Raw genomic sequence first — 23,447 nt, 5'->3', positions numbered from 1 at the left:
GGGGAAATAAACACCTTCACTGCCAGCACTGGGAAGGACGGGCAGTTTATACGGCAGCGCTTTCCTCCACCCCACTTCTTTTTTTTTTTTCCTTTTTTTTTTTTTTTTCTTTTCTTTTTACCGACAAGAGGAAACCCCGTCTCCGGTTTTGAGCACAGCCCCGTTTCTCTCCCGCTGTCGGGGGCTGCATCTGTCTGAAGCCAACTTCATCGGGGGTGCCGGTGTCGTGTCGCCCGGTGCCGGACAGAGGGGCGACTCGGCAGCGGGATGGCGGCATCGGCCCGCTGGGTGCTGTGCCTGTGCCTGGGCTGGGGCTGCCTGTGCCTGGCGCTGGGGGACGTGCCGAAGGCTCGCCGGGTTGGGCTGCGGCGACGAGCTGCCCTGGCAGGAGCTCCGGGCGGCCGAGCCAGAGCCGTGGCAGGTGACTACAGCCTGGGGCAGCGGCGGCCACAGCGGCTGCAGCCAGGGGACAAGGTCTCGGAGCACATGCTGCGGCTCTACGACCAGTACAGCGGTGGGCAGGCGGCAGCAGCACGGCCCCAGGACCCGCCGGGGCTGCCCGCTCCGTACCTCCGCCGGGGCAACACGGTGCGCGGCTTTCGCCCGCTGGCTGCAGGTGAGACCCCAGCGGCCCCCCGGGGAGCCCCGCTGTGGAGGGGAGGGTGCTCGGTGCGAGAAGAGAGATGAGGAAAGCAATGCTGCCTGCAGCGACACTTGTGTTTTGGGACACGGTGCTTACATTGTCTCGTGTGTTTTAATTACCGGGTTATCTGCTCAGCTCGGTATGCAGCCTCTCTCCTGGATGATATCTGAGTACCGTATGAGGGAAGTGGACTAATTAATATATCCTCTCTGGAGCCTCCTTTTATCAGTATTTTGCATGCATAGCTTCTGTTGAAATCACGGGTTGATTTGCATGTGAGAGAACAGTAACGTGCTGGCGGTCCTTTAGACTATCTATGGAACAGTTACTTTGAGATGCTGCTGACGGTAGTTGTGATTAAGGGCAATAGGGAATGAGTTGAGCTCAAGGATAGTCTGTGCATGGCAGGTGCTGTACTTCAGCATCTTCAGCAGCGGCAAGTAGATCTCTGTCCTGATTACAGACTGCTGTGCACGGGTAGATTTCTGAAAACGTGAAGTCACTTTTCACAAAAGGATATTTATGGTGGGGGAGACATGGATAACATAGCAGTATCCCAGAAGAACCATGTCCTAGCAGAAAGAGAAGGCAGCACTGTCTTAGCACTGCATCTCTGGACTCCACTGCTCTGCTCCATCATGCATCTGACCTCTGTCAGGGCTCAATGGAAATGCCACAACCCTAATGTGACTCTCACTGTAATAAACTTCCCAAATCCACTGAATCCTGGAAACTTGCTGTTTGACAACTGTTGGGCCATCCAGAGCAGCCTGCTTTGACAGTCTCTTATTTTTCATCGCACCAAAGGGTTGACCCAGCAGTAAAACTGAGTTCTGTCTGGGAGTTTGCGACCTACACTGATTCCTTTGTCTCCCAGAAAACTTGCTGAGAGCTGGGTGCCAGACTTTGCTAAGGTTTATTTGGGAGTCATTACTGCTGATTCTTCAAAGGCAACAATGTCTATTATAGGATAGCTCTGCACACAGATCAAATACCATGAATAATTGAATGGCTTTGGCATGTTAGGATTCTGTGCTACAAACACTCTCCATCATATGTTACCGCAAGTGTTTCTGTCCACAAGAGAGGATTTAGAGGCTAGAGACTTAAATACGTTTGTTTCAGAGGATGGATAGGTGGGACTCTCGGTTTGCTGTCCCCATGGAGTTTTTATGTAGAAGGTACTCTCTTTTCTTTCTAAAGTTTTTGAAATATAAATCCAATATATGTTCCTTTGTTCTGAGTTAAGTGTTGCCCTCACTGGAAAAGAGTAACGTATAATCCAAAACAAAAAAAGGGGGAAAGGTATAATCCAAACAGAGTGTATTTTCTCCTTTAAGCATATCTGATTAAAGATATTTATTGTTCTAAACCTAGAAGGCCTTTGGTTGAAATCCCATCTCTGTGGTCTTTCTGATTATATTTATACTCTCACTTGACGTTGGGTGGCAGCAGTCCTATAAACACACTATTCACTAATCCCTTTCCTCCTCCTCCAATACTTTCACAGTTCAAGTGCCAAAGCAATAAATTGGAAGTGGTTATAAGTTTTTTGACACTTTTATAAGTATTTATGCAAAATATTTAACCAATTGGCTGTTGTCTTTCTCTCCCCGTAGGCAGCAGCAGCTCGTTTGTATGGTTATTGATGGCATACGAGTGCATTTCCGTAAAAAACCTTAGATCAAATGTTCTTTAGGGTGGCGTCGGGGGAATATTAAAAGACTTCTGGTTTCTGGCTTCTTCCTTGCACCCGACTGCCCGGCCAGCCCTGCAACGCAAACGGCACCTCCACAGTATTTCCTTCTGCAGACGGTTTGTTTCCAGATCTCTGCTTTGACCGCCAGGCTCCTTGGCTGCAGATTTCAGTCTCCCAGTGGCTTCCCCCTGTCCATAACGTGGCCGTACCAGTTGTTAATCAGTTCTGTTGCCCTCACTCCACACATTAAACCCTCCCTGCTGCTAACCCCTTCAGGAGACAGCTTTTGGTCTGCGATGAGCAGAACTCCCCTAAGAATCCACCAGTTTCTCCTGCATTTGCAGCAAGAGGCCTTGAAGGAAAACTTTGGTGACTTCATGTGCATTTTGAGCATATATTTGGCAATTTAACCATGTATTTTCAGGAGGTAAACCACTCCTTCTCCAAAACACACCGCTCAAATAGAGCTGTGAAACCTTTCTGTCCATGTTTTTCCCCTAAAGGACAAATTTTGGGGACCCTAAAAGATAGTGCGGTGTGCAATGAGACCAAGAACTGGTAGGATTTGTTGAAACTCTTCCATGTTTCTAGTCCAAGGAAAGTGGTGCTGCCTGTCACAGCTGCAGTCTTGCAGGAGACAGGCCCAAAGAAAACCCAAGACATGGTTACTGAGAAGAAGCACCTTAACAACAGCACGATGCAAGTTTTCCTTTCTGTGGCTCAGTCCTCCAAGGGGACAGGGTGAGAGCTTCTACCCTGTGTGGGCACCTCTCAGGTGTCCATCTGATGCTGCCCCGCAATCTTCCACGCACCAGATTTCACAGACAGGCTGGATTATTGGTGGTTTGTTGCTCATTCTGGGATTTGGGGCCTTTGACTTTGATGACCGCTCACGTGCTCTATTCTGGCAAATTTGTTTTTCATCTCTCCCACCAAGTTATCTCAGAACAGAATTGTCCAGTTTGAGTTGCTCAGAAAAATAACCTGTGATGCCCGTGACAAAGCTGAAAAAGCCCCAAGCCCCAGATCTATGTTCAGAGCAGTAAGGATTTACATCATCTACAGAACATGCAGTCCCATCCCAGCACCATTTTTCCTCGCAGACTGAACTGTCCTTGTTTACCTTTACATATTTAGTCAAAGGATGCTCAGCCCATGATTTCTGAGAAGCTGTGTCAGGCTACAAGGGCAATGTTGTGGGATATTTATGGGATGGCGCTAGCGGCCCTTGTCTTACTTAGACCAGGCAGCACGGCGAGCTCTGCTTAAATAGAAATCCTGAGCCAGAGCCTTCCCCAGTTCTCTGCCTGCAGGTCCCACAGCGGTAGGTGGTTTTCCGTCCCTTGTGACTAAAATGGAAGCTGCGGGGAGGACAGGGCGATATGTGAGCTACAGGTGAATGCTTTGACAGTTAGGGCAAGAGTAATCTTAAACTGTGAGTGAGTCTGTGCATCGGCTTCTGCACGCGGATCTTCTTTTCTCCTGCCCGTTAGCAAAACCAATGAGTGACCAGCCCTCGGGCTGATACAAATCTGCTTGCCTCCAGTGCTTTCCGCAGAGCTGTGCTGATCTGCAGCTTCTGGGGCTTTGGACCTGGAGGAAAGGCACAACCCGGAATAAATGCAGAGTGGAAAGATAAAAGCCTTGAACACAAGGCTTTCAGTTTGCTTTTGAAAATACTTGTAATCATAGCATAGCTAAAGGAACACGTCTTGCAAATGAGTCATTTGAAAAACTCTAAGTTTAATTGGAGGGTCCCTCTAATGATGTTATAGTAAAGCTATACAGGCAGAAATTACTTTAAACTCTTTTTTATTGACTGAATTTCAAGTAATTTTAGGTATTACACCTGCCCCTGGGCCAATTCTTGTGGTTTAAGAACTATGTTCTCCTCCTCTTTCAAATGCTTTTCTTTCCTTTGTTGCGGTGTGAAATGCCCACGCAAAGAGGGAAACCAAGTACTGCATGGGGAAGCCACTGAGTCACCGGCTGCCGTCAGACTGCGAAAATCAGCAGGGGCCCAATGCTAGCCTCTTCAGCACTGGTAACAGTAAGGTCATTTGTGACAAGAGCTTTAAAAACATTCAGGCAGATGACCATGGTGGGGGGGGTTGTTTTTTGTTGAAGTTGTTTTTTTTTTTTGTGGGGTAGAGGGAAAGAGATTCTGTGCCCCTATAAATAAAATGCAATCAACAGCATTCTTCTTAGCATTGTGATACTTTTTAGGCAGAAGGAACTGGGCCCAAATCTGTGAATCTGCTAAGGCAGACGGGCAGGATCTGTAGATTTGGCCTGTCAGGACCAGACCCCGGATCTGGATTTTCTGGCTTCTGTTACCACCTGTCTCACTGTGCTGTCATCCAAGTGGATGAACTAGCCTACAGCCCTCAGTCAGTCAGTTTCTAGAGCACCTAAGTTCCAACATGAAGATTTACGGCCTTGAGGAGACGGTGTGTGCAACTTTGTTTTCATACAGTAGACCTACTTCTACCAACTGAAGTTGAATTATGACTGAGAAGGAGGAGAACCAGCCTTTTGCATTCTCCTTCAGAGCTTTTTGTGTTTTATTGATGCTACCTGCTTGCTTGTTTATTATGTGTTAGTTTTGGATTTGTTGTTGTGTTTAGTTTTCAGACCTGGTCTTTCTGCTTAAAACATGTAGTAGGGAGATGATTTACATGCTGTGCAGCACATTTGTGATGTTCAATGTGCATATTCATGCACTTCATATCACAAAATAGGCATGTAAGTTAGATCCTAAGTATTGTACCATCACTGCATCTCAAAGTTAAGTTTAATCGAAGTGATTAAACTTAAATGGGATTATTTAGCTTTAATCAGAGTGATGGGTTTTTTACTTTTGTGTGTCAAGTTACTAGCTGCTACAACCTTGCCTGCTTTGCTAGAAATAATTAAGCCAGTTTGGCGCCAAGCTGTATGCCCTTTAGAAAGGCAGAACGGGATCCTATATTTTTCCTTTGCAAAATACCCAAATCAGTAAGGGGGGAAATGGCAATCAAGTAACAGCAAAGGTTGGAGACAAGAAGAAATCTGGCTTCCAAATCTGTGTTGCCATTCTGAAACTTTTTCCCATTTCCAGCTCTGAGTGAACTTTCGTAGCTGGCCTATGAACCCATGAAAACAAGGTTTTACAACGGAAACACTGATATGTTCTTAACTGTGCACTGGCACAAGGGCACCACTTTAATATCTCATTTAAATGATGGCTAATGACGACTATATAACTAAACAGCCCTCATTATTGCATCCTTTTTCACCCATGGGATAGATTTGGCAGTCCATAAAAATGTCAGTGCATCCTCTATAAAGGTAAACACACCACATGTTGGTGGATTTGTTCCAGCTTATTGATGCCTGGAAATGCCCCTTGTAACATGAATATGTTCCTGCTGGTGATGTCAGTCTCCACAGACCTACTGCTCTTTCTTAAAATACCTTTTTAATGCCAGTAACAGCAACAGGCAATACAAACAGCTGCGGGTTATTGCAAGAAGGTGAGGAAGCACAGGCCATGCCTCTGAAGATTGAGTGGCTACAAGTACTTCAGCTGTAGCACTAGGAGGTGGGTTGCTTGCTGGTCTCAGCCCCAATAACTGCTGGCAGCCCAGTGAGTGAGCACAGCCTGACTTGTATGACAACCACCTGTATGAAAATGTTAAGGCATTTCTGCTTTGGGCCTGGAGAGAATGTATCTCCCCTTTTCCCCTGCCATGGGGAAGTCTGTCTGGGTTCTGGTTTTCTTTCAAAATAGGAGAGAACATACAGGTGAGTAGTGATTTGCAGTTGGGGTGAGGAGGCCAATAACTTTGTAGCCTATCCATGTACTTTACTATCCATGCCTTTACCTCCTGAGTTATATTCCACAGGAATGCAAGTAATGAGGTGTTCTCACTGTGAAGTACTTTCCTGTCCAGCTCATGGCTGCTGTTCCAAAGCTCTACATGGTACAGGCAAATGATACTGAAAGTGCACTGATGCTGTGTCTTACCTGCTGCAATTCAGAAGAGCTCTGTCCTGCAGAGCTTGGTCTTCAGAAATTCCTCAGCAGGCTGCCAGCAACATATGATAATCACTTTAAGGGGAGCAGAGATTGCCACTAAAGCCTGGCCTCGGAGTATCTGAAAGGTAGCAGTGTATTCCTTGCATGGAGTTCTTTTCATTCCCCATATTTTTCCTTTGCTCCTTTCCTCTTAAATCTTCTCCTTAGACTTTATTGTAGGGAAGTTGTTTGTGCTTCCTGTGTAGTACTACAAAAGAGCAAAGCTGAGTTAGTACAACTCTTTTCAAGTAAGTCCTTGAAGACTTAGACAAAAGACTAGCTCAGCTAATGCTGCTCTGACAGAACTCTGCTGCTTGCAGTGCTCGGAAGTAGAAGAAGTGAGCCCACCAAGTTACTGCTATTCAGGTAATAATTACTGAGTTGCAATTGCATCACATTTTGCGCTGCTGTGTATGTGTGCGAGGTTACCAAGTACAGCTGCTCAGAGATGTGTGACAGAACCTTGCCAGGCAGCAAGGTGGTGGTCCCTGCTGTGGGCTTGCTCCAGCAGCCGTCTGCAGTGCAGGGACACTCCTGGCTCTTAGGATCTTCCCAGTATGGCCAGCCCAGGCAGAGGGAGACCTTGTACCCAGCATCCCTCTAAAGTGTCATATTTCAGTACGAGATACTTCGAGGAGAGCATCGATTGCTGCAACAGACTATTTCACTTCTGGGCAGCTAGCACAAGGAGAGTTTCTTCAAATGTTTGGTGTTTTCATTTTTGTTTGATACTGAAAACGTAAGAAAAAAGCTATTGCAATGCCATGACCTCCCAGGGCATAGGTTTCTGGGCCTGTTTTTCTTCCTTCAACTTGCAAAGCTGACTTCATGCTTCTAGCAACAAAGCTCTCTGTTAGTCTTAGTAGATTTTGTTACCTTTGAGACCTTAAAGCTCTTTTTATAGCAGGCAAACTGGCCAGAGACCTCTACTGGGCTAAGACAGTCCAGGTTTCCCCACTGGCTGCTAATCTGTTGGTGATGGGCCCTATGGTTTGGCTCCCTTCCCCTCTTTGTTTTAAATGGATACTAGCGTACTAGGAGATATTGGTTATAATGAACATCTACAAGTTATTGGAGTTGCTGAAGCCCTAGTTAGGTTTGGTTTAAGTTTGGGGGGTTAAAAATATTAATTATAAAACCTAAGCTTCAGCTCAGATCAGACAGCATAACTAAAGCAAGCTGGCTGAGGCTTTCGGAAAGGTTCATGCCTCACAGTAAAATGTTGTTAAATGCTACTCAATACCTCCTGTCCTTGGTTAGTAGTTGAAATTATGTTATTGTGGGGACAGACCCTCAGCAGTTTCTGTTGTCTGGGATTGAGGATGAAGTTTCATTTAAGTCAAATTTAATTTTCCCAAGGAAAAGGTGCATTTGTAGATATTTTAAAGCTGAATCTTCCTTTATATATCTGTCACTTGTAAGGGTAATTACTGGCCTGCAGTATGCTTATTTGAGTGCAGTGCTCACATCTCAGTCAGGTATTGCTGTCACACAAATCATGGATTTGACACAGTGTTCCTAAGTTGTGACAGAAACCCGGGCCACACAGCTGGTTTTTTTTTTTTTGAGCTGAGAGCCAGCAAAGCCATAGACATCTGTGCTGGATGCTAATAACCTGCTTGTAGATGATTTTGTGAACTGAATTATCTGAAACCTCTTCAGAATGGCTTGAGCTCAGAGGTCGTTCAGTGAGAAAATAGCACCACCTACTGCAAGTCTTTGGTGTGGAGTTAAGAGTGGCTTCTTGGGCTTTGCTTTTAATCAAAGTATATATTCCTCCTGTGTCTGTTTCACGCCAGATAGAGTTTCTTTATAAACAAAAGCAACTTGTTTTGTGTTTCACTACAATATGCCAATTTAGGACAAGCAGTATTTGTTAAATGGAATTCTTATTAAAAATTAAAATCAAAATTTGTCATTTAATATTAAACAGGGGTTCAAATAATAACTTCTTTAACAGGCATGCGTGAGACACCATAAATTCTATTTCCTAAGACTGATATGCATAGTGCTCTGACAGATTATATATTGATCTTATAATATTAGTGATTACAAACCAAGCAGAGGTCAAGTGCACATGTGAGCTTAGTAGAAATGTAATGAGTAGCTGGATTTGGCCTTCATGAATTAAAAAAATTTATCAAAATCAAGGAAAATCCCAGGCATAAGTAATAGCCAGAAACTGGATGGATCTGGTACATTAGTTTTCAGATATTAAGAACTTACCTACCAGAACCTTATGTGATCCACTGTCAGGTTGGGCTGAGTGTGTGATCTATGGTGTCTTCCATAAATGATTTGGTATTTTTTCCCTGTTTCACTGAGAATTTTTTTTCCCCTAATTTCCTGAAGCAATACATGTGGTGTACTGGGGAGAAAGATTCTGTATTTCTAGTGAGATGATTTCTCCTCTTTTAATATACTCTTCAGAACATTGATAAGGAAAAAAAGAAATAAAGTTAGAAAAAGAGGCCACTTAGCTGGTTGGGATGGGCAGACAGAGGGAGAATATTGTCATGCGCTGGACTCTGTCTGAATGACAATAGCAGTTACGATATCTGTGCCTGGAAGCACAGAATGTCACCCAAAACATCGCCTGGAGCATAAAGCTGTCAAAATTTTTGAAAGTTCAGTATTGGAAATTATTTGTTCTCACTTGCTTTGGTAGAGGGCTTAATACAGTGTTTTGAGGATGGAAGCAGAGAGGCTGTTCCTCCCTACTGCACAGGAACATCTTCTGTGCTTCTCATTCCTTGGGACAAAACAACAACTCTTGGAAAACTCTGGAGTTTATAACTTCTCTCCAGCCACTAGAGAGGGTTTTGACATGCTATGGTGTCAAAAACATTTAACTCCATGTTGCCTCATTTTCCTAATGTGTTGGGTTGTTTCCAGCCCTTTGGGGGGCTGTAGAGCATACCTTTGCATGACTATATTTGACTTTTTGATACAGCTTGTTTTTACAGGTCTCGATAACACTTTAACGTTTGGATCTGTATTTCTCCCACTCTGAAGGACAGACATAACTGCAGTTCAACCAGGAAATCTTATAACAAAAATTAAGCCTCACCTCCAAGCCTTTCTGTCATACTCTGCAGGAGATTAAAGTAGTCAGCCATATGTTTTCACTCCTGTGTTAGGAGTGTGTCTCTGGGTTTGTGCAAGATACCTGTGGTTAAGTTGACTTCTCTAATTTCACAGCTGTGGAAACCCCACTTTCCACCACATCCCTCCTAAATGATACAGTAACACCCTGACCATGAAGATGTATTGTCCTTGGCTTGTTTCTGTCTGCACAGAGGCTAGTGGGTGCATTTTGCCACCACTGCCCATCCCTCCTCCCACCTTGCAGAGGAAGACAGCTTGGTTTGGCTTTTTTTTTGTTATTAGGGTTGCTCTAGTACTGTCTGCTTAGCTCCAGCTACATTAGTAAATATTCTGTTATTGATTCTCGTGAAAATTGATGAGATGTCCTGGGGGAATGACTGAATTTATCCTGTGTAATTGAAGTGACCCTGGTCCAGATTATTCTAGAGGGAAACTTTTGTTGTAATTAGTGTCCGACTTAGCCAAAAGGAAGTCATACAAGCTTGTGTGTTTTTAGCCCTTTACAAATTGTGAATTGTTTGTGTTTCCACAGTTGACAACTGAGCCTTAAAAATGAAAACAGTGGTTCTAGCCTGGTGTTTCTCCCCGCTGTGTCTTTAGAGGCAAGCTGCATTCCTTCTTTGTGTGCAAGACTGGTGTCAATGCTTGCTTCTGTGCTCAATTCTACCCTTGCGGTTGTGAAGGGCTCTGTGTCATTTATACATAAAAAGGAACACTTGAGGGGCCACTAAATTGGTCTTACTGTCATGGAGGAATGGTTAACGTTGAGAGGAAGCATCCTTTGTAATACAGGATTTCAACTTGTCTTTTGGTTTAGCTTTTGAAATAGATAGTACTTCTTCTGCCTGCCCATTTACCATCCTGATAAATATATGTAGCTATACCAAACATTAAATGTATTTGAGTCCCTCTTTAATAGTCATTGAAAATTTAGAATCTGCCACCCAGGCCCCAAGTTCCCATCTTGTAGATGAAGCCCAGATCACGGAGGGGTGGAGTGGGAGGTGTAAGGGAACCAGCTAGGCTTTTTGGCATTGAACAGCTCAGTGATCAGAGCTCGAATGGCTTACTTAAAAGCATATTTTAAAGCCTGGGGCAGCAATGAGAATCATTGCCCCATTTCAATCCAGGCTTTTTGTCTTCCTCACGGTCACATTCAGCCTCTATCACTAAGGAAGCAAATCTTGTCTTTCTAGTGAGGGGGCTTTGGCTCATCAGTATGATTGAAGAGTACAGACAATCCAATGCCTGGTAAAGCCAGTGGGAGCCTTTCTCCAGCTTCAGCTGCATCTTGGTTAAGGCATGGCTCAGTGCCATTGATGTCCCATTTGTCTCGGAGAGAGAAAGACAGACTTGTAGGCAGGACAGAGCAACGTTACCTAAGGTGTATTTGCAAGGAGGGGAGAATGTTTAGAGAGAGAGAGAGAGAGAGAGAGAGAGAGAGGGAAGGAGAGCAAAACCTTACTATGATATTGCTCAAGTTTGGATGATAGATAGAAGGATGATAGATACAGCCTTCAGTGCATCTCTTATCGACCTGTGTTCCTATGACCTAGTTTGTTTCCTGGAATCAAAGGAGTGGTAGCATGTGTATGAGTTTTTCTGGACTGAAGGAAGGAAGCCAGACAGAAAGTATGTGATGTTAAGGTCACCAGTTTACTAGCTGGTCATTATTCTGAATAATGGCCTTAACCTGTTCCCAAAGCACTGCATGAAAATTTTCCATGAACTTAATGTATAACCTAGAAAGTAATATGGTTTGGTCCTTTTGGTTTCCATAACAATTTGAATTGCCCATATTCTTATCTAAATATTTGTTTTTCTAGGGAGCCCTGGAAGCCAGGAGCTGTATGTTTTTAACTTGACTTCACTCACCAAGTCTGAAAATATCTTGTCAGCTTCGGTATATTACTATATCGGTGATCTGCTGAATGCTAAGTGGAACTGTTCACAATCCAGAGGCTGTTCTCATGGGCACAGAAAACCTGAAATTCAAGTACATCTTTCAGTTTGGACCTTTCCTTCTGTTGGGAACCAGACCCGGAGTCTGGGACATTTCCTAATAAATGTCTCCAGTGCTTACAGGGATGTCCTTTCCTGGCAGTGGAAGGATATCACTCAGGTCCTGCATGAAGCAAAACAAAACAATGAACTTCTGATCAGTGTCAAAATGGGTTTGACAAGCCATCACCCATGGAAAAGGGCACCTTCTTACTACGAACCTTACATTCTGATATATGCCAATGACTCTGCTATTTCAGAGCCAGAGAGCGTTGTGTCTAGTTTGCAAGGGCACCGTAATCCTCTGACAAGGGTCTTTCCTAGGCCAGAAAACCATGTAAGGAGCAGCACTGGGAAGCGGCGGCGGAAACGCTCTACAAATGTCCTGTTGCCATTGCAGAACAATGAGCTTCCAGGAGCTGAGTACCGGTACAATGAGAATGAGAGATGGGAAGACAGAAAATCATACAAAACATTCCAGCCACGTTTGGCAGAGAGGGCAAAGAGTAAGAAAAAGCAGAGGAAGAATCATCACCAGAAGAGCCAGACTCTGCAGTTCGATGAGCAAACCTTGAAGAAGGCGAGGAGGAAGCAGTGGAATGAGCCAAGGTATTGCGCCCGGCGCTATCTCAAGGTGGATTTTGCAGACATTGGCTGGAGCGAGTGGATTATTTCCCCTAAATCCTTTGATGCCTATTACTGCTCAGGGGAATGTCAGTTCCCAATTCCTAAGGTACTGTCTTTACTGATCTTTTTGCACTTTGTGTTATTGTAAACTATGCACTTCTTTTTTTTTTTTTTTTTTTTCTTCTGTATGAGTAAAATGCAGCTGGTCACCTATTATGTATCGGGATATAGAAAATAAGTGGTATCTTTGTCTTGTACTGCCAGGAGTAGTGGTTAAAACAGCTAGTAAAAAAAACAGGCTTGTAAAGATAATTAAAAAAGCATTACACGGTATTAGTTTTTTGTCCAGAGCCCAAATTGCCATAAAACATTTCCTGAATAGTGCTAATGATCTGTGAACTTGTTATTAGCCTGTTTAATAAACATAATACAGGCCAGACACAGAAAATTGCTTATTAGACAGTAGTAGTTATACCATGAAGAAGTCTCTGCTGCCAGGCCTGCAGTGGGGTCAGTCATTACAGCGTCCTCTAGGAAAAATGCGTGCCTCATGAGGCATTACTGTCAGAGTGACAGAGAGTATGTGGAGCTACAGGAGCAGTTGGGATGCTCTGCATGTAAGCCAAAGATCCAAATGACTCACTTCTGTGACAAAGTGGATCCAGAAGCAATGGTTCCCGACAGACTGCCTTTTGCAATGGTTCCCGACAGACTGCCTTTTGCAATATCCTCTGCTTTTGATGAGATTGCATGTGGGTAGCAAGAAGCGCCATGACTTTGGTAGATGAAATCAGCTCCTGAAAATCAAATGCCCAATGTCATTATTAGCAGTGTGCTTCCCCCTGAAGTCTACCAAGACCTAAAAGTGAGATGCAGTATTGAAGGCTGGCATAAAATGAAGGGTACACTCAAATAACACCTACAGGAAATTTCAGTGAAAGTAGGGCATCTGGTCTCACTGAAACCTCATGTTCAAGAGTCCCTATTCCTGATGCTATGAAGCCTTGGCAGTCTGTTTCAAAATTCATGTGGAATCTCAGAGGCTTAAGGAGTCAAGGGAGCCACCCTTTGAAAATGACAGGTGGCGAATTGTACCAAAGGTGATGGAGCCCAAATAAAGCAAGCTGAGGAAGGAAGGAGCCTCTGTTTGAAGGAGATGATTTGTCTGACTATCTCAAACTGCAATGGCAGGCTTTCAGGTTTCAGATCAAAGGGGAAAAAATTAAAAGGAATAGAAAGAGAAACAGTCACTACCTGTGCATAAATGGCATTGTGCCTTTAACTTTATTGTTGATGGGAACCGTGCTTTACTCAACATACAGGTTAGAAATTTTAAGATCAGTGGTCTTGAACTTGTAGCTATAAGGACAGACAAATTTTTCACTGCCCACTGTAACCATATACTTGAAAGTGGATTGACATTTCCAGATGCAGCTTTTGTTATAAGAACTTTATCCCAACCATAAGAGTGCTGTTTGGACTTCTGTTTAGCAGGAAATGGTACATGACAGTTAAACCAGAAAAGCTAAAGTATTTTAATTCAAAAGCGTTCACACAAACACAATGTCTTCAGCTGATCCTGGCCTCTAAAATCTTCTTCACTTAAAATGAGCTACTTGCTGTGGGCTACCATCAGAGTTGCAAAAGTCATAAAGCAAACATGAAGTACGGTTCAGACAGTTAGTGATTCTACTGGAGGTCAATTTCAGTCAAGTTCTTCTATTTCTGATGATAATTTAGGACAAGAATGTTTAGTAGCCTCTTAGAAAGGCCTGAAGTTGTCTCATGTTAAGCTCAAAAGTATTTAGGTTCCTGTTCCATAAAGTTATCAGCTCTGGCTCTTTCCATTTTCAGGGGAGTAAATCATAGTTGAGGTGCTTACGAACACCCATGATCTAGCATTTGTTAGAGAATAACCATTACAGCCCACTCATTAGATTGTTGTGTGGGTTTTTTGTGTGTGTTTTTTTTTGTTTTTGTTTTGCTTCGTTTTGGTTTTGTTTTTTTTTTTTTTTGTTTGTTTGTTTTTCATTTGGCAGACATAAAATAGGCTTCTACCTTCTGAGGCAGCAATGGCTTTAAGAAAAGCTCTCTTTCAATAGTCAATACATACCATATATTTCAGGGTTAGTGCCTCTTCTGTCTCTATGAGGTATAAGTCAAAACTAAGATTGCTCGATAAAGTGCATGTTCAAAAACAAACAAGGCTTTCACCGAAATAGTTTTGAAGGTAGTGGTTTTAGAAGCATTTGTTACTGGTCTCTCCCTGCTCCTACTGAAATCTAATCCTACCTCAGTTGATGGGAAATACCTAATTTAAGACAGAATACAAGACTAAATACTAATTTTATACTAAATACTAATTTAAAGACAAGAATACAAGAAAGAGTCAAGATTAGACTTGGAGAGCATGGATACTCCAGTAGCAAAAGAGCACCAACTATCTTCAGAGAGATACATAAATCACAAGAAACAAAAAGCAGAGTAATAATAAAGAAGCAACATAATAAAAAGGTTCATTTTCTGTATGCAGAGCCTCTTTTAGTACCCACAACCAGAAAATCCCTGACATGCTTCGCAAACTCAGGGCTTAATACCCAGAGTAACTTCAAACCTCTGGGGAGAAGAAGAAAAATAATAATAAAAAAAAAAAGCTATAAAAATGCTCCTGGCAAGTAAAATGCCCTGAGATGAGTTTAGTAACCAATGGTTCTGAAGAGACAAAGTGAAGTTTAATTGTTGTTTGAACTTCTGTTTGGCACTCTGAGGCATGACAGGGAGGTATTTACAGCGTGCACAGCTGAAGGGTAGTTAACAGATATTGCCTGGGTGAAAGATGAGTTCCATCTTTATCTATGAGTCGTCTGTCTTCAGCTAATTCCCCTGACATATTACACTTCGTATAAAAAGATTTTCTGTCATACAGAGCCAAATGTATTTTAGCCAAAATCAGGATCTACTTTCCAGCAAATAATAACATTGGCCTCTGATATGTTGTGTTTTAACCCCATCCACCCAAATAAGTAGACTTGCAGCTACTACTGTCACTGTAGCTAAGTCCAGCAGTCTCAAGGGCATATTCTTTCCCCTCCTCTTCACCCCTTCGGTCTGCCTGGGACAGGCATGTACCCACAATCAGAAGTGGTCCCTGTCCTAAAAAATCTTACAGTAGAAGAAAGGTGAGAAATAAACAGGAGAGATGAGTGGGCAAGTAAAGCGGCGTTTGAATGACTTCTCTGATATGAAGCGGGTCTGATTGCCATGAGCTAGCCATGTAGTTCAGGCCTACACCACTGTAATCAGGACATCAGTTTTCTTCCTCAAATCCTAACAAAAAGGTCTGATCTGGCCTATCTGTGCAAAACTCCCTAGACTCAGTTGGGTGAGGAATATAGAATCAGAGCATTATAGGTACATGGACACCGTGACAATGAGTGCTTGCTGCCATGTACTCCAAAGAGATAGTTTGTTGAGAGAGCAGGTAACTGAAACCTCATGGTAAGTCTGATTCCCTGGGAGCAACTGGCAGATATCTGTCCGTATTAGATTTCAAATTGTTCCTTTTGTGCATCTTTTAAATGACCTTGTTTTCCAAGGAAAATGAAAAGTTGAATTAATATAAAGGTGAAGCAAGCATCTTCTAGATCATCTTCATGTGTTATTCTTGGGCATACCTAATATCTGGTGTTGCTAATAAGACTGTGTTTGCAAAGTGATACTGTAACCATCAGGCAATAACAAACTAATCTGTGCCTATGGGTATATAATGTTCCCTTGCGGAGGGTGAACTCCTAAAGTTGACAACCTGTTTGGTAATTAAGAACAGATGTGCTTCTTCCCCCTCCTTCTCCACCTCCAAACTTTCCGGCCCTTCCCTTTCCCTGATTTCAATTAGCTGGCTTGACTGCTCTCAAACCCACGTGTGTTGGGCTTGCAGAACACCACGGAGTGTGCAGGCCAGGCAGACCCTCTCCCAGGTCAGGAATGAAAGCTCGTAATTGACATCATGTGCCCTGCTCCTAATACATCTCTAATGAAGTTCAACAGGGCACCAAGTCTCCCAAGGATGCATGCAGCTTAGCAGGTGCAGCCTTAGCCATAGCTGTACTTATTCACAGATTTGGCAGTTAGGAGTTGGCTCAGCATTTTTCCCTCCCACTGCTCCTTATGGCCTCACCTCCTAAAAGAAAATCTTTGCCTGCTTTTCATTAGCATGCGCTGGACAGAGCATCAGCGGCCCAGACGCAGTGGCCTAAATACCCGTTCTTGTGCAGGGCATAATGCCCATTTAGTACCCAGAGGGGGGTTTCAGTTTTCTGAAAAGCACTCACTAAAATATTTAGATATTTTACCTCTTTGCATCTGATCAGCAGGCCTAAGCAATGTGTTGGGCTCCCAGTGACATTTGTAGAGAATGCTGCCCTGGAGCTGAGTAAAGGAACAGGCCTGGATGCTTCTGGAGCTTTCACATACTTTTGCAGAGAGAAATTATAGAAAAATGTGAATTGTGTACTGATCTAAGACTCTTTAAAAATCCTTATAAGCTACTGCTGAAGAACATAGGTACCCTTGAATTAAAAGCAAACAAATGACCAAAAATGTCTTTCTTAAGATCTGCCAGCTAGATTGAGAGTAATGGGTTTGTAACAATGCTGGGAGATCTATAGCTATTAAGAGGACACTTCAAGAAGTTTTGCTTTTGTATTTTAAGCAGAGCATCACTGCATGTCTCCATCTCACTTCTGATAAACTTTGACTGAAACAGCAAAGGGAAAAAAGATCAGGGTTTATACAACCTTTGCGTTTAAAATGGGCTTGGATCCTGAGTATACATGAGAAAATTCTGAGTCTGTCAGACTGTAAACAGACGCAAGAGGCACGCAGGATTGGGATCATTTGTTGCTCTGCCTTTCTGCATGCAAAATAGGCTCCTCATTAGAAGGAAAAAAAAATCAGATTATGTTTAATGTGTACCTAAAGAATGGCTGAGTGCTCCCCAGTGAATCCTTTCCAATTCTCCGTCAAGTGGTTCCAGTTCTCACTTGAGACTGCTTTCAGTGATGTGGTATGGAAAAAGTCCATTCTGATTCATTTCTTTTGGAATTCGAGGAACATCTGTCTGTGTGAGAAAGAGGAAAAATGCAGAGTCATGAGCTATCCCTTCCTAAAAAGGGACAGGTTAGGCATCCATAGCCAGCTGAACTGGAAGCAGATACCTCTAAATGTACAAACATTTATGCACAAGCGATTTGACGAGCCGGTACCTCACAGCTATTCCTGTGATTTTTGTGTGCAAGGTCATTAGGACTTGCAGATGAGGTAGGTAGATATCTAAGCCTCAAGACTGATTTATCGCAACACAAATCATCTCTTATCCCAACAAAACCACAAACTGCAAATTTGGCCCGCCCGATCTTGTTCCATATATTTCTCAGTGACACCTGACTGAGCATACTTAACCATGTGATTCCCAGGTTCTGTGTGCAAGATGAGCTCTAAGATGCATTGTTAAAATTTCACCCTTACAAAAATAAGTCTCTGGCTAAAATCTGTCTTGTGCATGTTTCATGCTCACCTGCTTACAGCTATTTGGGTTTGGAAGGGTTTGAGGGTGTTGGAAGTAAAATTTAGGATATTTATTTTTCATTTTTCTGAATATATTCACTTTTCATTTTGTGAATGAACTCATATTCTATTTGTTTGGTTGGGTTGTTGGGGTGTCTTTGTTTTTTTGTTTGGTTGGTTTTTGTTTGTTGTGGGTTTTTTTGTACAAATATAGTGAAATAACTATCTCACCACTCGGATTTGCTTTTCATTTGTATTAAACCAAAATTTGTTTCAAATTATGTGAGTATTAATCCAGGAAACTTAGTCCTTTAGAGCAAAATGTCACCATAATATAAGGTACAACTGACAGGGGATTTGAGGGCTCAGTTATTCAGCAGTGTCACTGATGATGTATATTAAAGATGAGAAGTGATTTGGCATGGAAGGATTAGCAAAACAACCTAACCTTGGAAGACAGCAAACTGGAAGAGTTAGCACTGTGACATGAAGTATTTCCATACTCTCCTCTGTATATGTTTTATCCTTTTTTTTTTTTTCCCTGATGTACTCATATTCCACCAGCCTGACTTCCCAGCATAGAAGTTGTATTTTATTTCGCTCCCCTAATGAATCAGCCTGCTAACATGTTGACTGCCTCACTCCCAGCTGTACAAGTTTATGACTAAATTGCAGCCCACATGAAACTTAATTTACATCAGAAGAGACTGCCTTGACCTATAGGTACACCTTGGTGCAAGGTCTGCTGCCTGGGCATTTTCCTGGGAAGGCATGTCCCACCGAGAGCAAGAGGCCCCTGTCCTGAGTGGGATGCTCTAGCTGAAAGCAGTGGAGCTGCAGTGACATCCAGTGGCCAGCAGAACCAGGCCACACCAGGTCATATTCCCTGCTCCTGGCTCGGGGTGTGTATGGTGACAACTGGAAATAGTCTAGTAAAAGACAGATTTTACAGTGAATCAGCCACAGGGCCCTTCTTTAAGAAACAAGTTTTGTTCTGGAGTATACAGGTCCCTGTTAACATACATGAAATTATATTTTCTGCTTTTATCTTTCTCTTGCAGGCCTTGAAGCCATCCAACCATGCCACCATCCAGAGTATAGTGAGAGCAGTCGGAGTAGTCCCAGGCATTCCTGAGCCTTGCTGTGTTCCGGACAAAATGTCTTCTCTCAGTATCTTGTTCTTTGATGAAAATAAGAACGTGGTTCTTAAGGTGTACCCCAACATGACAGTGGAATCCTGTGCATGCCGATAACATCTCAGAAGACCCTTTTGAAATGCTAAGGTGATCACTTGCTATTCTGTGAGGTTCTTTTTATGATTTCTACTTTTTGTTTGCACTGCCAATGCATTCCCTTTTGAGGGGGGGGGGGGGAAGGGGGAAGGAAAAAAATTGAATCTATCCAAACTAAAAGGATGGAAATGACATGGATTCTGAACAGCAGTTCCAAGGAAAGGGAACATGAACTTCATTTATCTTTGAATTTGACCAAGATGTAACCCATGGCAATGGGGACTGACTGTTTCTGTAGAAATACAGAGATGAAAGAGGAATCTACCGAAGACTCTTCAAGATTTTTGAGACTGTCAGAAGGACATACTGATCTATTTTTGTACATGATTTTGGAAACAGCAGTAGCTGTTAATTTTTGTCTCCGTTCTTCTGGTGACTAATGGGGAGGGAGATTAGAAATATACTATTAATCATTTTAAAGTTAAGCTTTCTGCCTTAGGTTACTGAGTAGTGCAGCGAAGAAAAAAAAATCTGACATTCTAAGAGCCTTAGATAATCCAACTTAGACATATATTTCCTTGGTATGACATGTCACTGACTGCATGTGTGTATTCATTTTTGTTAACATATTACTAGATGTCAGTGCCCTTGGTGTGAAGAACACAAAACACATTACTGCTGCATGTGAAATTGTGGTATCTCAAAAGCAAAGACTTCTCTTTCTTGCCACTGTAGAAACTCAGCAGGCTAAGGGTTTGAAAGTATCACGCTCAGTGAAGTGGCTGAGTGACTTGTTCATAACAAATATTCAAGAACGTATTTGCAAATAATCTATGAGTAAATTATTGTAGTTGATTCCTAACGTGAAATTATTTGGTGCATAACTCTTACCAGTAGACCTTCACTACAGTTATTTTATCAAAACTAGCTTTGGTTGGTGAGGTTTGATTGTCACGTTAATTAAATAGTAGCTTTTCTTTTTCTCAATGCTTCTACTCGGAAAATCAAGTTTGCTGTATCTGTTCCGTCAATTTAAGGTTTCTTACTAGCAGGTTTTGCACAACAAAAATACAAAACATGCATTCCACCTGGAAAATTTTTGTGCAAAACTACAAGCAGGAAAAAAGCGATTTAATGAATCATAAACACATGAGCAAAAAGTTATATCTGTTATTGGGTCAATGTCAGAGAAACTTCAGGCTTTGTTTCCAGCAATATTCTCTGTAGCAGATGAAGCTTTTTAAAGCACTTCTGGCTGTCAAGAACAATGTTTTAGTTTGTGCTAGGAGTAAACATTGAACCACCTTTTTGATAAGTAATCTACATAACTGCCTGTGTGAAGTAGTGTACTTAAAGGGCAAATATTCATAGGGAATAAATTAATTCCCCATGGTCAAGAGAGTTCAGTTCTCTACTTTGGAGTCGGTGATTCCTTGGTGTATTGAAGGTGATAACAGTTTTCCTATGTAAATGCCTTCTTGCAGTTTCTTGACTATATGAAGCTAATTTAAACAGTCGATGATTGATTTTTGTATTTGGTCAGTGGTGCTATCATGTTTACCAATCTGAGTAATTTGCATGTGCGTAGGTGTGAGAGGCGTGGATGTGGAACACACAACCTAGGGATCCTTTCAGCAATGACTTTTTAGTGCGCAGAGTCTCAGTGGAAGCTGACAGGAGTTTCACTTCATTAAAAAAAATAAAGGGGGGGGGGTGGACAACAAGATGAGTCCCAGATGCAAGTTAGGTTTGCAGTCCTTCCCTTATCTTGCTTCAACAGCATACCCGTGCAGTCAGATTTCCCAAAATTACAATCTGATACCTTCTTACTGCCTGCAATTAAGTGACAGTAATTAGCACAGCTATCAGATTTGATTGTCCTATGTTAGGATTCCAAGAGCTCTGTAGCAGGATATTGCCTTGAAGAATTAGTTCCCTGGAACCGCAAGAAAAAAGTCTCCATTTTTACAGAGTAAGTGCCATCTTCATCAGATAGGAGCAGAATTGCCATCAAAAGTAAGCAGTAAGTGTGCAGCTGTGTGCATTTAGATCAAGGTTCTTTTGATCTGCTTCCATATGTTGGAGAAAAGTTAGACATTCGGTGTGCAAATCAGCTTGACTTAAAAACTGGAGTAAAAAAGCTGTGCTGTTCTTCTGGCTGAAATGACAGACAGCTGCAGACAGCAGAGCTTTTCGGTGCTGTGTCTTGGTGGTGAAAATGAGCCTGTCTGTGCTGCTGAGCTGTGGGGGCTCCAGCCGTGGCTTTAAGGACGGTCGGAAGCAGCGACGTGCACCAGGCTGCCCGTCCTGTGGGGCTCACCTGTGAACCCCCGGCTCTGCTGCAGGGCCCGGTGTCACCAGGGCACATGGGGGGGTCGCTGGCTAAGCTGGAAGGCGGCTCCGGCTCTCGGACAGCAGGCCCTGCAAGCACGAGAAGAGGTAGGGGCTTCCCCTAGCTGCCTTCTGTAATAGCTGCATGGATAAATACCTTGTTTATGCGGTTCTGCACGATAATGGCTACTGCTAAACAGTGCGCAAGCTCAAACAATAAACCTAACCCAATCTAATCTGCTATTTGTAGAGGGCTTGTTGCAAAACAGATTTCGTGCAGCTTGACAAGGCAACCTCGGCTTTGTGCCAGTATGTCCCATTTCTTTGTTCAGGGTGAGGTAGCTGGTGATGAGTAACAGCTTATTGCCAAAATCCTTTCCTTTACAGTAATTTTTGCTGTTCGGTACAGGCTGAATGCTCTCAAGGTGCACATCTTGTTTTCCATAGAAAGGTGGGCGCAGCTCAGCAGCACTTGAGGGCTGGATTTCTCCTCACATCGCCTTGCCTTAGGATGACAGCATGTTCCTGTCTCAGAACAGCACCAGTCTACACCTTCCCAAACACAGCAGAGAAAGTACCTTGCAGCCTTCTAAATCCTCATGGGATGGGTCCTCACACTGCAAAAGAGACCACTGCCGCTGAGAGTGGCAGTCAGTCCCCCAGGGAATGCTGTCCAAGCCCCAGTGTCCTGTTTGCAGTGGGAGGGAGGATTTGGAGCCGCTGGCTCTTGGCCAGAAGGCCAGGACTGGGCTCAGCTGGGTGTGTGAACCGTGCCTGGCACAAGCAGTGCCAGGAACTGGGCTCCGCAGAGGTCAGACGCACCTGGGCCCACCCCTTGGATGGCAGGAGTTTCCCAGATCAGAAGAGGGTGTTGGCAGCCAAGCTTCCTGGCTTGTGCACTCCAAAACAGAGGCACTACCTAAATATAGGAGTTTCTCCAGCGCAGCAGTGCTCTGAGTCACTCTTTGGGACTGAAGATGAGTTCAAGACTATAGGCAATGCTTTACGCTGCTGTTACAAGGCAGCCTGGAGTTGACCTGAAAAGGAGCATCAATATGCTATGCTCGGTTTTCACTGGGATAAAGCCAGTCTTTGTCATTAACCTTGTCATGTAGAACAAGTACAATCTTCCAAGTAAAATTTGATCTGCCTCTTCCAACTTTATACTGAGTGTTATCTTCAATTAACTATGTATGTGAGACATTTTATGCACAGGATTTGTTTTTGCATTTTTATTTTTACATGCAACTTTCTAAGTAAAGCCACGTCTAGCATCAGTAATGTATTAATCAAATAAGCAATGATTTCTGTATATAACTTTGTATTACTAGGGTCTTAATAACTTCCAGCTAATGTTATTAATCACCATTTTAGTCTTAAATCAGCATGGGGGGCTTTTGCCACCTGTTGTTTTTTTTGAAATAGTATTAATTGATAAATGGCTCTGCTTCCCATCTAATTATATAATATCTAATGCCTGCGCGTTATTTTTATGGCTGGCTCAAAAGATGCCAAGAGAATGTCTCGAGCTTCTCAAACTCTCTCCTCAGATAGGCTGTCCTGAAAGATTAAGCACTGCCTCAGTCTGCCAAGGACTCTGGGAGCAAAGTCCCCCGTGAGGAGCAGACTGTGAGCAAGCCTCTGCAGAAAGCTCTTGAAAATCCCATTCTTTGAGGCTGAATAGAGAATCTGGCAGTAAGTGTGCAAAACACAGGGTGCAAAGTAAAATGTATTCACCCTGCAGTGCGATACCTGGACCCAGGAGAGTTGTCCATTGGAACCAGTGACACAGGGTTACAAAGTGGGCAACGTTTTTTCATTTGTTTGGGGACCCTGAGCTTGCAAGGAGCTGAGTACATTTCATGACGTACCATGGACTCCTGGGGTTGTGAATCCCTCTGCTCCAGTGCTGGACCGGTCCAAAAGCTTATAGGATGCTCATCTCTGAGGAGATGCTCAGTGGTTTGCAGGAGATTGACATTTTGTTTAGCAACCCATTTCTCCTTGTAAAAACAGCCTTTGTAAATGATTTTTTGTTTAAAAGGTAATGTTTGTACAGACAACGTCAATTTAAAAAAATTAAAATTACAAAAAAAAAAGTTATTTTGTATATGGAAAGAAACTTTACAGATACTTTTAATTTATTTTATATCTGTGGCCATCCTGTCCTTTTCATATTTT

General features: G+C 43.0%; 1 protein-coding gene across 2 annotated transcripts; it reads left to right on the top strand.

Moving 5' to 3' along the window:
* Positions 1–267: 267 nt before the first annotated feature.
* Positions 268–18,956, top strand: BMP3 (bone morphogenetic protein 3). 2 transcript variants are annotated; one of them, XM_035552382.1, is made up of 4 exons: positions 268–616; positions 7,094–7,113; positions 11,357–12,244; positions 18,765–18,956. In XM_035552382.1, the coding sequence occupies exons 1-4, from the start codon at positions 268–270 to the stop codon at positions 18,954–18,956; spliced, it is 1,449 nt and encodes a 482-aa protein (XP_035408275.1). The 2 variants fall into 2 exon arrangements, with proteins under 2 accessions (XP_035408275.1, XP_050566416.1); XM_050710459.1 differs by lacking the exon at positions 7,094–7,113 and having other exon boundaries at positions 11,337–12,244.
* Positions 18,957–23,447: the final 4,491 nt, after the last annotated feature.

Source organism: Cygnus atratus, chromosome 4 (genome assembly GCF_013377495.2).
Source record: "Cygnus atratus isolate AKBS03 ecotype Queensland, Australia chromosome 4, CAtr_DNAZoo_HiC_assembly, whole genome shotgun sequence".
In the NCBI taxonomy this organism is placed as follows: domain Eukaryota; kingdom Metazoa; phylum Chordata; class Aves; order Anseriformes; family Anatidae; genus Cygnus; species Cygnus atratus.
Note: the sequence above shows the minus strand (reverse complement) of the source record. Positions and strands in the feature narration are given on the sequence as shown.